We start from the raw sequence: 14,526 nt of genomic DNA, 5'->3' as shown, positions 1-14,526 counted from the left end.
CTTTAAGCAGGTGAGTAATCCCCACTGCCTTTAATGCAGTGTTTGACATCCCATTTGTGCTTAATTCCCTTTAGGGACTTCTGTGATAAAGCACTGTGAACTGCTTGGGGTGAGAGGAGCTGGCATTAAGGCTCCTCTGTGCTTTGGCAACAGCTCTGCACAGCTGTAAATGTCCCAGGAGACAGCCAAGAAGCAGAGGTTGGCCTTTGCCTCATCAAAAATAATGCCATCAGCCTTCTGTCTGCAGAGCTTTGGAGATGTGAAGTGTGAGAGGCTGAGAAGTGATGCCTGCAGCCTAGCGCAACACTTACTTGTGTGTGCAGAGAGCAGAATGCAGGGAGAAGGGTCCCTCTCTTCCCTGGGGGTGATGTTAAGAAAAGCCCTGGACTAGCCCAGGGAAAAGAAAAACAAACAAACAAACCAACCCCAAACAAATCAAACTAAAAAATTCCCCCCCAGACCAACCAAACTAAACAACAATAAAAAAATCCCCAAAAGGCCCAAACAAACAAAAATCAGAAATAAGAAAATCATGGCACTTACAGCACCCCAGGGGCCAATCCTCCACTGATTGCCTCCTGGTATATGGGCATGGTTTCGGTTCGGGCTGCCTCCAGGGTGCAGTTTCAGGCGATGATCCGGATAGAGGAAAGGGTGGATGGGCCTGCCGTAGTCATGGCTGTTCGGATGACAAGGAGACATGGAGCAGTCTTGCTCGGTGGCAGGAAGGTCATCTGGATCGCACTCACTCCTGTCCACCAGCTGGTCACTGTAATTGATGCAGACCACTTGTCGCGTTGCCTTACCTTGACCGCAAGTCACCGAGCACTGCGTTACAGTGGGAAAAGGAGACACAGTCACATTTCTGGCTTCAAAAATCTGACAGACAGCTATTGCTAATAATAAACAGCAGAAGACCTTAATCCCCCCACTTATAAAACGGTACGTGTGACAGATTAATAATGAGGTCTACAGGGTGGCAAGAGACAGCATGATGCTTACAGAGCTCCACTCCAGGGCTTTCCACTGCCCGCATGGTGTCACGGTGCACATCTCCGTGGCTGATGGCTTCGGGAGGTGGAAACAATCTGACTCGTCGGCCACTGAGCCCTGGTCATCCCGACAGCTGACATATCTCATCCGGGTACCCTTCCCACATGTTGCAGAGCACTAGGGAAGAGCAAAGAACACTCCACTAGAAAGTTTCCTGATATATATTATGAGGGCTTTGGAATGAAAATTTGGACAAATGTACTTAATATCACATTGTCTACTGTTGAGGAATCCTGAAAGTATTAAGACACACACTTACCGGTGTCCAGGATCCAAATCTCCACTGTGTCCTGTGAATACCCGATATGGATCTCTTGGCTTCAGGACTATTTGGATGGGGAGGACATGCTGCTATTTCACAGTCCTGCACATGAAATATATGAGGGAAAAGAGGGAAATAAAGACTACACAGATGTTTCAGTTAAACCGCCTCTTCTTCAATGTAATTATGAACAACACAGTGTCTTTTAAACCTGTGACCAGCATGCTTGTGTGTTGGTGGCTTTTCTCCTGGCATTTGCTTGGAGAATCAACAAAACTTGGTACCAGTACCCAAAGGGCTTCATATGCAGAACCCTCAGTGGACTTTTGGCTTATTGGGAACTCTACAACAGGGATTCCCATAACCATAGGCCATCTCTGTGTATTAAAATTAGACATTTTTGAGGCAAAAGGTGAAAGTTCGTTAAGAGTCCTGGTACAAACACACATCTGCAAAGCAGCAACTTCATTGTTGATTGCAGCCCTTTGGTTCCCTGCAGCCCACCAGAACACTTATGTCCACATGCTGAGCTTCATCACATGCTAAACATGCAAGGTTTTGAGGACAGGCACGTCATTCTGCTCGGTCCTGGCACAGTGCCTAACAGGAGGGTTTTGGTCCTGTCCAGACCTCCTGGGAGGTCTGGTGACAGAAAACATGAATAGCCATGACTTTACTTCATAAGCCTACAAGTAGTCATTGCCAAAAATTAAATTACTACTGATCGTCACTGCGAGGGAGAGGGCAGCTCTTGACAAATGGCATAAATAATTTCCTCATTGCTATGATTTTACTTACACTGGAGACATGCGTGCCAAATGATGGCTGATGACAAGTAGGTTTGTAATCCCTTGACTATCGTGCCATCAGTCTCCATACATGGGAAAAACAGCCCCTTCATAAATGTTGTGGCCTTAGTTAAACTCTGTGAAGTCATGCAGGGCTGAAGCCGGGCAGGGCAACAGCATTACGACTCTCCTAGATGACAGATAGATGGTAATGTTCTGTTTTATTCAACTGCTTCAGATGCCCTGGACATGTCCTCTGCTTGAAATGGGAATTCACGTGTTTGCTTCCAAGTACCAGCGAACACAGCATGGAAAGCCTCTTCAGCAAATTTGCAAAGGGTTTGCAATAGTTCTTATTTTATCCAGTCAGGGGGGATGTGTCTGGAATTGTAGCTGGCACATACAACATATTGTCACATGCAGCAGATGAGAAATGACGGTCCCAAGCTGTCATTTGTACCACACAGCAGCAGTCCTGCAGCCACGTGAGCCCAGACCACAGCCAGGCATCCCAGAGCACACACAACCCCAAAGGAGGTGTCTGCTATGTAGAGACTCCAGCCTCTGAGGCCAGTAAATACTGTCCCTTCTTATCCTTCTGGTCTCTGGTTGCCTTCCTATATTCATCTACAGCTCCTTCTTTAGCTCACGAGCTCTTAGAGCTTTAGCTCTGCATCTGGGCACACCCTGCACATCCCATCCTGTGACTACGGCTCCCTGGATATAAACCATAAAAGACCATCTTTACTCCACAAAGTCCTGATGCCCTCATGACAAGCTGCCCATTCCCTTTTTGGCAATCTGGTTCTTCAGAGTGTAATGTTAATCACATGGAGAGAGTCTGGATGGGAACTCCCTTAATACAGCTTCTCTGTCCTGCTTCTGCCAAAAACATGGTGCTGTGCTGCACCTTTGCAACAGTCATACTGCAGACCAAGGTATTGCTCTGCATGGGCTGGTGTTCAGGGTAAAAGCCTTTGCTGCAGCAAGACATCCCCTGAAGATGCAGCCTAGCTGCCTCTGTACACACACTGGCAAAGGATGGAGACAGGAGAGCAGGATTTACCTGGGTATCTGTTGGCCTGGTTGCAGCATTACACTCATTATCATCCACCACTGACACGTAGGTGCCCACAACACACTTCACCGCTCTCATCTGGTAGCCTTGGCCACAAGTCACTGTGCACTGGGAGAGGACAGACAGGAGAAAGAAGTGAGAAAGAAGTGCTGGGTCTGAGTAGCTGCTTTCATTCGAAAGTATTAATCATCCCTGCCTGTGTTTAGGCATGTAGCATGAGCAGCAAAAATAAAGCTCAGCTTCTCTCTGGGTTTCTCTCCACTTCATGCATTTCAGCTTTAAATTAGGTCAAAGTTTTAATTCACTGTGCCCACCAGAGCCTCACACGCTTCACTTGCTTCCTCAGGAATGAAGGTGCGAGCATTCAAATGATTTACTTTGCTGCACACAGTAAATCATACTTTGGCACAACCTGCATCATATCCTTCTTTAAAACTGGTTGTTGGGCCCCATGGTAGCACAGGCAGCTAATGAATGATTTTGCTGATGGGAAATAAGTCTGACTGGGACAACTAGTCTGAGTTTGTTTTTAAGTCAAGAGCTAACAGTTTTGTGGAAAAGGAGATGCCAGAACACTCTGGGAGAAATGAGCAACTTGTATTTTAACAGAAAAACCTTTGCCAACCCAGAAACTGGAAAACATTAAAAACAACAAAAGCTATTCAATGGGAGCAGCTTTTCTGTGAAAATTAGGCCACATATTTATGTGCCTAAATATGGATTTAGGAGCGTAACCTTGGAAACCCTTTTTTTAAAAATCACGGCCAATTTAGTATGACACAAATTAAATTTAGCACAAAGGGCAGGTACTGTTATTGCTGCCCATCCGCTGAACCCAAACGAACAGAGGGCTGCTTTGGTGTGCAAACCAATTAACGCAGTTATGCTGGTGAGTTTGGATGAAAGGGTAGCACCCAGCCTCGGCCACCAGCACCCAGGTCCCACCAACCAGGAGCCCCGTGGTACCTGGCCCCACGGCCCCACTTGCCACGAAGCACATTCCTGCTGCTGGCACGTCTGCACCGACTCCGGCTTCGTTTCAGGGTCACAAAACCTGTCGTTTAACTGATCTTCTCCAAACTGGCACCAGGTCTGGCGGTGTTTGTGCCCTTTTCCACAGGTGACCAGGCACTGCAAGGAGTAAAGCACAAAAGCTCAGGTGGTGCTGAGGATGCACTGCCAGCTCAGCACCTGCACCAGTGTTGAAAAATAAACCTGGAGACCCCGCTGCAACCACTGCTCAAAAACTGGTGCTGAGAGGTGGTTATTTAGCTAATGACCACGTGTGCTGGAAAACATGTGAATGTCTTGCAATGAGACAGGATTGTCCTCAGAAGCTGGTCCAGAGCAGAAACTGGAGTGTGGAGAGCACAGCCAGGCTGGGACACTTTGGCAGAGTGAGACCATGAAGGATCTTTACTTCCAGCAGCTGTAAGATATAGGTCAAAGCCCTGGGACTGCCCGACAGCACTTTAGCTGTGCAAAACAGGGTGCCAAAGGCTTGCAAAAAGCTTGCTGGGCTCTGAGTGTTACGGGTCTCAGCTCCCACAGGGTGCGAGTGCCTCTTCCACCACCCTGGCATGGGTTGCACTGCCAGCAGCTCGACCCAGAAGATAGATTTTTTTGCAAAGAACAATCCCTGTTCCCACTAAATAGTTTTCATTATTTCCTAAAAGAACACGAGTCAAAGAAATGAGAGCTATTTGGCCACAAAGGTGACAAGCTGCCTTTGAACTGTTCTCCAGCATCACTGGTCCTGCTGCAGGGAAAAGCCTCTCAAGATACAATTTTATTGCATTGCAAAGGACACCAACAGCAGCAGAAGAGGTAATGGTAATAAAAAGCAGCGAGAGGGCTGAGCAGGACATTAGTAGGGTGAAATCCTGCCCTCCAGTGACAGGCAGCGCTGCCAGGGCTTGTGAGGACAATCTCAAGGGAAAATGAGGCCAAGAAGGTATTTTTCTTCCCAAAGCTACAGAAGAACCGTGGAAAAACTGGGGAGAAATTTCTGCAGGATTGGAGAGGAATTAACCCCCTGTGGCTTCGCAGGGAGGGAAATGGCCACTTGACCAGTAGTCACAAGGCCAGTGACTTTGTTGCCTATCTCAAGCCTCCCTGTGCACAGCCTTGGGGACACCCTCTGTAGCAGGCACAGTGCCACCATACCCTGGGACAAAAACAGAATGCAAGGGATGAGCAGGGACAGAGCGATTGCTTTGCAGGCACCACCGGGGTGAACCCATAGTGGTGACCAGCACCTACCTCAGACCAGTCACCAGTTTTCCACTGGGGGCACAAGAAGTCGCTGCAACGCTGCACTGTCAGCTTCTCCTGCTGACTGCACTTGCTGTCATCCAGGACGTCGTTGTAGGTGTTCACACACATGGCTCGCCGCCGCCGCGTGCCCCCGCCACAGCTCTTGGAGCACTGGGAAGGAGAGACACCGAGTCAATACTTGCTGCCACTCTATTACGGGTTGAGAGCCCGTTTATTTCTTTCATCCCACTTGCAGACAGGACTGTGAAGAGACTGCAAAAAACCTCCGGAAGAACAATTTGTATTTTAAGTAACAATCTGTTACTTTATATATTCCTTTAAAAATCCAGTCTTGCTAAGGTTAATAATGAGTTTACAAATTCATTTTGCGTTATTACTTCTACAAGTGTTGCCTTTCAGTTCTCCCAAATGGCTGTAGCTTGTTCTCATTTTAGGAGAGAGAAATTATCTCCAACCAGCCTGTTCCCCTTCACTGTGCCCTCCCTGAAAAGCCCCAGGCTCATCATTCTCTAGGTCTGCATCAGGAATATTCCTGGCCATGGAGAAGTATTCTGCAAAAAAGTGTAAAGTAAACAAATTTCAGAAGTCTGCCACTGATGGTAACACATCCTCCTGGCTTCTGCCAGGAGGGCTGCCTGTGATGGGAGAAGAAAACCAGCCAGGCTCAGTGTAATGAAGACAGACCCTGGGATGTTTAAAAGCGTAGGTTCATTGCCGTGGAAAACAATGAGTACCAGGCTGCTTTGTACTACAGTGTCCTCCAGAAAAAGCAACAGAAGCAGAATCACTGTGGCCAACTTTTATATGCTATATGCAACCTAAACAGCCTGACAGCCCCATGTGAGGGGGAGACAGCGTCTGCCGCACCACTGAGCATCCCTCACCTCTGTCCAGGCCGAGTACCGCCATCCTCCCACGTTACAGTCTCCAGTGCACTTCTCCCTCGTGCTGGGCTTGGGCTGGCTGCTGCAGAAGCGGTCATCAACCTTCTCTATTTTTCCCTCCAGCCTGCTGTATTTGGAGCAGTAGATCTCCAGGGTGCGGTACCCCAGCCCACACTGGGCCGTGCACTCACTCTTCCTCGCGATGTGCCACCTGAGCCAAGGAAAGCAAGTGTCAGCCCTGGTGTGGCAAAAATCCACTACGCCATGTGAAGGTGCCTGCCTTGGAGAGGATCAGAAGAGGCAGAAGGAGCTGTGGGGCTCTGCAGGTAACATGTTTAGGGGTGTTTGACATAAATAAGGAATATACACTCTTGAACTGGAAGTTTTGGCTCCTTACAATACTTCCCAATGCTTTGGAGCTTCCAAAAATCTGAGGCAACAAACCCTGGCACTGTTTCATATGCGGAAGAACTGTCACCAGGTCCCTCTTAGAGACAGCAAAGCCACACTATGACTCTGGGGGAGCCATGCAAAGTGGTGGGGGGCTCCGTGGTTGAGCAGGGAGCAGTGCTTTGATGGCTTTCTACTCCACATTCCCCTGAAGGACCGCCACTTGGGCCTCCCAAAACAAAATACTGAAAAATACAGCATCGGAAAATTATCTGCACAGGCTTGAAATGTGTGACAAGGCATTCCACAAGGCAGGATGCCTGCAAAACAGTTTCAGCTCTCCAAAGCACGAGCTATTTACTTGCTTCAAGACACACAAGCCCCAGAGGTGTCAGCGGGGAGCAGGGTTGTTCCCTCTGGATGGATGGACTTGCACCCTGGTGCCTTCTTCCTGAAAAGGGCAGCAAGGAGTGATGCTGGTGGCCCTTGAGGACCCACCTGAGGATACTCACCAGGGTCACCTGGACACCAGGACAGAGTCACCAGGTCCCCAGGGTCACCTGGACACCAGCTGCCGGGCCGCAGCTCTGTCAAGAGATGCTGGACACAAGGTCTGATCCACAGAGATGTCAGAGACCTTGGAGTCAAGAGGACCTCATTGCACCTCGCCGGGGGTGCTCCTGGGGACAGAGGCAGTGACATGTCCCCTGTGGATCCTGGAGACCTCGAGCTGTCACGACAGCCTGTGTGGGGAGTGCAGAGCCCCACTCCTAAGCCTAGAGAGCAAACTTCAGCACAGCTAGAAGAATAAGATTAAGGGGATTTGGAGTCAATAGCTCCTCAATGGTGGGAGCCCTCATGTCCCTGCCTGCTTTTCAAACTCCTGCATTTGCCCTTCTCAAGTTTCCAACCTGTTGCAATGGCAACAGCTGTTACCGTGACAACCCAACCTATAGCTCCTATACAGCCCTGAGTTTAGCACAGCCAGAGAAACCCCTCAGGAAACTCGACCATCCCAGTTACTTCACCAACAGCCATTTAATGCCACCATATTTAAATTCCAGAAAGGAAAACATTGCTTTTTAAAGGAAAATGGGTTGTAATGATTCCAGCCATGCTCCATCAATTCCAGCTCACCAGCAGTTGTCTAGGGACAGCCCCAAACGTGCTCTACACTTAAGCCTAATCTTTGCTTTAAGCAAACAATGATAAATCCAAGTCTTAGTTACTCTTTTGCTTTAAGCATATGTTTTTCCCTCTTTGCAGGCTGTTTCTAGGATGGTGCTGAGCATTTCTGATCCAGGCAGAAGCGGATTTCAGGCACTGTATTGCACAGGGAGATTTTTCAACACTAGGTGATTTTTTTTTTTATAGTTAGCACTAATTTAATCCAATAAGAGAAATGTGAAAATGTAGAAAAGTGCCTCTCAAAACACAGCTGGTGGATGCCAATCCGTCTTGGTTTACAAAGAGGCAACTGCTAATCCTTTTCTTTTTTTAAATCTAACACAGGCTGGTGAGAAAAGGATTTATGGTGAGAGGTGAAAGGAAAGAGGAGTAAACAGTAAATATATGATGTAATGTGTACACATGGCTGAGTAGAGTGCACCTTAATTCACATTCTGTGCTACAAGGCTCAGTGATGGGGTCAGGCTGGGGAAGTCGATCACATCGCTGGTCCGACACCGTGAGCTGATCCGACTCTCTCGTACACACGGGTTTCCTTTTTCTTTCTCCTACACAGAAAAAAACCCCACACATCGTTTGAGTCATACAGGAAAGTGATCAGTTATTTCTCTTACTCCTCCTATAGCAGCAATTAAGAGATATTTAATTATGCTTTTAAACCTCTTTCAGAAATGGGGGGGTGGGTTAAGACTCTCTAAGATGAGCAGCAGAGCAGTGGTGCACCTTGTACAATGTTATCTACCACTACAGCCCAGGGAAACAGTCACACCCATAACACGAGAATCTCACAGAAAGCAAATGGAGAGGGATTTAACAGCACTGCCCAGATCCCAGATGAATCCAGGACAAAACTGTGTCTTCTTTAAAGCCTTCCCAAGCACCCACCTTGGCAGAGCTTACTGCAGGGCTGCCATGGGCCATACGCATTCCAGTAAAACTGCTGAGGTTTGTCCTCAATGGGGATATTAAAAGTGTAACGAACATCAGGATTGTACAAATTACCCACTGATAAAACCTGAGGGGAAAAAAAGATGAAGCAGATCAAACCAACAGACTTTGCTGCCCACATTTTTCAGTCCAGTAATGCTGGCTGGACTTTTCCACACACACAACATATACTTCACCTGAAGTGTTATTTCTTGCTCAATCCGATCTGTAGAATTAATCCTTTCAATAGTATTATCCGATCCGCTGTATTCGATCACAGCATTCCCAACTTTGATTTCCCTTTTAAACATACTGACGACAAAGTCTCCATTTAATATAAAGTCTCCTTGACTGTTAGATAAGGCTGCATAGGTGCAAAAAACAAGAACTAAAGACGCAGAATTAACTCATACGTACATAATAACGTGGGTCATGTGCTCTCAGGGCTCCCTTTCATTGGGGTGGGAGGAGAAGCCTGCTGGCACTCTCAAACAGAAAGGATGTAAAGAGAGCAGCAAAGCTCTTACAGACATTGTGCCTTCTCCTTTTTCCACCAGAGAGCCTCATTAAAATGAAGGCTCAATGCCTGAAGTTTTTGCTACAGAGCTCACCCATAACCCAGGGCAAAGAGATACCCAAAAGAGATGCTGGCCCGGATGCCGCACACAGAACGCACAGTCTGTATCCTCTCATACACTGCAGAAATAACCCTGCCCATGTCTTTTTTGCTAGCCACGCAGGTAGGGTGGCTTCCCTGTTGTTTCCAGGTATGTTCTTACGCTAAATACATGTACCCTAATTGACCAAATGTCATTTTCCAGTAGATAATTACAGGGAGTTTGGTCAGTATCTCTTCCACTCATTCCCTCTCCCTCCTCCCCCCCTACTTTTTATTATTCCAAATCTTAAGGTATGTGAAAACACTGGAGGCTTAAAGCCTAAATGCTTTATAAAAGGAACGGTTTCCTGAAAACAGCAGTCTGCTGCACAACTTCACACTAATGCGATTATGTAGCTAATTTCCTAAGTTAGTTTCCCCACCATTTCACCCATCACAGCTACATTACTCCAAAGCCTCTGTACTGAAAAATCTACACTTAACACCAAAACACCAAAAGAAAGGTTTTTACGTGGAATGAGAAGAGAAAATAAAGCAAAACAATGCTCAGTAGCAAACAGACACAGGATGGAGAAAAACTCACAAAGCAGACGCTATACTCAAACAAATTCCACACTTCGGAGGCTTTATTGTCATTAGGCAGTAGTAAAACTCATTAAAGGATTCCTTCCCATTTACTGTATTTCCTACAACAGTAGGTACACATCTTGGACTTGATGACAACATCAAATTCCTCCTAAATTGTTAAGCAACTACAAGGTTCACAGTACTGAGGGCCCAAGATTTCACACTCAGTGAGCTGCAAAATAAGCGGACACATGCGCACTTCTCATTTGCTTCTAGTCAGGCCTAATGTGAAGAGATTCTTTCCCAGCAATATTAAAGCAACATTAAAGAAGATTTGACTTCATTGCTTCCCAAGAAGATTAAAGGCCCTCCAAGAAGAGCTGAGAAGTTCTTTGGGGCTCCTTCTGGGGTGGACCAGTTTGAATAGGCACAACACAGGGAGGATTGTTTTTCTAGAAAAGAGGAATAATGAAATGTATCTCCCTTTCCCAGGACAGAAAACTACCACACCTTAGTAAGGTTTTCTTGGTACTGATGTGCATTCATGCTGCACCATCTCATTTCATTGCTGTGAATGTGCAGAAACTATGCAAGGCAGCAAAGCGGCTGGAAGTGAATGGCCGCGGGTGCGCAGGGACAGACAGACAGCCTTGCATGACCCCAGTCTGGGAATGAGGACAGGGGGAACCTGCTCAGCTTTTTGCCTGAATGAAGGGTCCAGCCACATGGATAGCACTGGAGAACAGCCACCAAAGCTGTCAACACCATTTCCCTTTGGTGAGTGATAGTCTCCTCTACTCATTTCTCAAGTGAAGTCCTTTACCTTCCATAGGCTAGGAACCAACAGCCTGGTCCCACTTTTAAATACGCCCAGTTACAGCAAGCACTTGGGCTAAGCCCTGTATTTTGCAAAAACACTCAACAATGCAGGGATTTTGTGAGGTGAAAGGAGATGAAGTGGCCTACTCAGGGGTGTAAATATGGAACCCCCAAACCCAGTGCTGGGTGTGGGATGTGCAGAAGAGGAGGAACAGAGCTGGGAGAGCAGCCACTATCCACCCGGGACTGCAAGGAGCCACAGCCTGACACCCTGCTCCATCAGCAACCCCACCAGATTCTGAGGGGCACAAACAGGACTTGATGGGAAGACCAGCCTTCCACTGGCAGGTGTAATATCAGTTGTAATGTGTGTTGGTGTTATATCCACTATTGAACCCAAACAGAATTTTCTATGGGGTGGACCACTGATCAGCATGGTAGAAAAGAGACACATGGTTGTGTTAAAAGCATATGTGCATGCTGCAGACTGGTCTAACACAGCACCACAAGCATTTTAATCTATGCCCAGAAAGATACCCACAGATTACAGAAAACAGTGACCATGAATGTCCAACAGTCAAAGGCCAAGTTATTGTTAGCTTTAAATCAAACAAACATCTTTGGTGCAGGATATTTCATTACAGTTACATATCACTGTCAGGCAGGGACAAGAAGGGCTCAGTCAAAGTGAAATCAGAATTATTATTCTTGGGGGAATAGAAAACAATTTCTCTGTGAATTTGTTTGTACACACATCTTTCGGGCTATGGCACATTTACTCTCCAGCTAAGGCACAGTGAGTGTAGAGTCGTCTTAAGTTGCGATGAGAAGACTCCAGCAGAACTCAGAAGTCTGTTTGGTTCCCAGCTTAATGCCTCAGCTCACACCCAAAGAACAGGCTCAAGAGTCCTTCCCAGCCCCAGAGACACTCTAAGGGGATATTTCTTAGAGTCCGTGAACCCCCCAAACTTTGCATCAAGGATGGCATGAAAAAAAGAAGGAACAAGATAAGGCTGCATGTTTGGTAGATATATGAGATCAAGTCTCAGTAAGAAAACATCTCCCTTAAGTGAATTCTTCATCCTCCCTAACAGAGAGCAGCCAGTGGATATCGCCACAACCAGACAATAAAGCAGATTTCTAGACTTAAACAAGGACTGTAACTCACCCAGGTAGTTGTCATCCTCTGGTTTCCCTGAGTAACTGTGCTGACGCACATCAATATTAGTCGCACCAGCTGGGATACGGACCACAACATTATAGCCTAGAAAAGATTTAACAGAAAGTCAAAGCTATTACACAGGCATTTCATTTGCTTTTTACAGGGGAAAAGGAAATGATCAAAATTACTTCATGTTACACAAGCTGATACTTTTCATTTAGAGGTAGCGTAAATAGTTATAAAATGGAATATGCTATAGCTAGAAGGATTTTGCATTTTACATCAGTGTTTTTGTAGATTAAGTGTGGTAATGGTTTTTATAGACCTGCATTTTTCACTATAAAGTTTTTAGCAACAGATTCTTACCATAATGCACCGTGTTAAATGTGCCTGCAACAGTTTTGCATGAAGAATTATCCCCACCACAAACACCACATTTATCTCTTCTTGCTTTTGAATTCAACACATGATCACATCCAGCTTGCTTTAAGAGAAAAATTGAAAAAAATAGATTGAGCAAATACAGACTAGAGCAGCATTTACAAACCTTCCAATTAAGGCACACAAAAGCTTTGTATGCAAAAGGCTTCTGTGAGACAAATTGTTTTGCTTCCCCACATTTTTTCCACTGATTTAAAGTGTGGCCATCCCACAGCATTTTCAAACAAAAGGCTTTTTTACAACGTGAGAATCAGAACTGCCATTTGCACCAGGCGATGCCTTCACTAAAGAAAACTTCTTGCATTGGTTGTTCCCATAGCAAAAAGAATGAAAAATAATTGTGAATGGAAATGTAGAGTCCTCCAAGGTCTGACTGAAGGAAACACTCTGTGGATTCAGGCTCAGACCTCCACAGCCCTCAGTAATGAAGGACAGACATACAGACATCTTCCACGCATGGCTCTTGTGGAAATCTGGAGCTTGCCATGAGCTTCAGATCAGCCGTGGTTGGCAGAGTCTGCAGATTCTCCAGCAGCCCCAAGTGAAGAGGGCACAGCAATGACCGGCTAGAGCAAGGTGCAGAAGCACCAGCCTGCCACGAAAAAGTGCAACCACCCTGGCTAAAGAGAAGGGAAAATACTTACCCGGCAAAGGCCCTGCACACAGATGTCATTTGTGTCAGGGCCACAGGGCGTCCCATCGATGACACGATCCCGCAGCTGGTAATACGCTGTATTTCCCGCCACTCGGCAGAACAACTTGCACCGATCCTTCATCAGGACTAGGGGTGGGAGGGAGGAAAACCAGAAGCATGTTATCCGAATGCCATCGGCCTGACGCAGCAATCCGCATCTCCCTTCCCCGGCCACTTACTGCCGCTGTATTTGGGAACCCAGCGCACGTTCGTGGGCAGCCCATTGATGTTAAAGTGCTTCCCATCAAAGTCGGCACACTGCTCGTCCCGGAAATCCTTCTTCAGCTTTGAGCATGGTTCGGTGTTGCAGGATTTAAACTTCATGCGACGACCCACGCAGTATTTCCCACCGTTTTTAGGCCTGCAGAAACAAGACTCAATCGTAGTTTTGCAGCCTGTTCAGCACAGTCAGGATTTGCAGCACCATTTTGCGGGCCAGGTATTTAATATCGCAGGCTGACAGCAGGAAAGGTTATGCAGGTGTCTAATAAAAAAGACCATATTTGCAATGGTAAAAGAAGATGAAAAAGGGAATATTTGCTCTCTTATGAATGCAGCAGTAGTGAGAAAAAACAGAAAGGAAACACATCTTCCTCCTTAACTGGGGATTTAGTTTCACACTGTGGGATCCTGTATGGGACCATCCCTCCAGAACTCGAGCAATCATATGGATTCAGCAGCTGAGGGTTTGCCTCTGATCTGCTGGGTTGCAAATAACCAAACATCACTGCAGAAAGGAGAAAGGGCTTCCCTGTGGAGGCTGAAAGGCCAGGCAGTGCTTAGTCCTTCAGGATTTGTAGTCCAAAATGGTAGAAATGGTAACGCTAGACACTTTAAAACAATTTTATCTCCACATGTTCCAGAAAGCGCCAAAGATGGCCAATAAATACTTTACCCCCATTTTATAGTAGGATGGCTCTGGTAGAAACTGGGGAAAGCAATATCATCCAAGCCACATAAAAAACAGCAGGTAAGCCTAGGAGAAACTGTCATTTTGAATTTCCCAACTCTCAGATTCAGGGCTGGAGTCATAAAACTATTTTTGTCCTCGTATGTAGATGGAGCCTTTGCCAGGCAACAGCTCACTTCAGGGACCCGAAAAGCCTTTCCTCCTGCAGCCACTGTCAGCAGCGGCGTGGGAACGACCCAGCAGAAGGCACCTTTCTGGTAAGGATGCCTTTTCAGCTATGGTAACACTGTGAGGAAAGTACCCTTGGGATATAAGCTATCTTATCTACTGTCTGTTCAGTTCTTCTAGGAACTAGGGTAAGGTTTCATACTCCCATCTCTGTGCAGCCTTCTATGCATATAATGAATTATAACAATAAAAGTTAAAAGGGTGCACTATGCTTTAAACGTTCCAAGAAAACCCCATCA

The 14,526-nt window shown here is 46.5% G+C and overlaps 1 protein-coding gene across 1 annotated transcript in view; it reads right to left on the bottom strand.

Moving 5' to 3' along the window:
- Positions 1-14,526, bottom strand: part of ADAMTS9 (ADAM metallopeptidase with thrombospondin type 1 motif 9) — a gene marked incomplete at both ends in the record, with an annotated part of 78,896 nt that overhangs the window by 35,619 nt on the left and 28,751 nt on the right. The window contains 14 exons of the mRNA XM_080350777.1: positions 544-828; positions 1,003-1,170; positions 1,313-1,417; positions 3,170-3,289; positions 4,148-4,312; positions 5,444-5,608; positions 6,343-6,553; positions 8,342-8,468; positions 8,806-8,935; positions 9,045-9,211; positions 12,021-12,116; positions 12,381-12,498; positions 13,100-13,236; positions 13,329-13,510. Of these exons, the coding sequence (XP_080206903.1) occupies positions 544-828; positions 1,003-1,170; positions 1,313-1,417; positions 3,170-3,289; positions 4,148-4,312; positions 5,444-5,608; positions 6,343-6,553; positions 8,342-8,468; positions 8,806-8,935; positions 9,045-9,211; positions 12,021-12,116; positions 12,381-12,498; positions 13,100-13,236; positions 13,329-13,510 (2,176 nt within the window). The remainder of the gene's footprint in view (positions 1-543; positions 829-1,002; positions 1,171-1,312; positions 1,418-3,169; positions 3,290-4,147; positions 4,313-5,443; positions 5,609-6,342; positions 6,554-8,341; positions 8,469-8,805; positions 8,936-9,044; positions 9,212-12,020; positions 12,117-12,380; positions 12,499-13,099; positions 13,237-13,328; positions 13,511-14,526) is intronic.

The sequence above is a fragment of the Nesoenas mayeri genome, assembly GCF_963082525.1.
Source record: "Nesoenas mayeri genome assembly, chromosome: 10".
NCBI classification, from domain to species: Eukaryota; Metazoa; Chordata; class Aves; order Columbiformes; family Columbidae; genus Nesoenas; species Nesoenas mayeri.
This window is presented reverse-complemented; position numbering and strand designations above follow the sequence as displayed.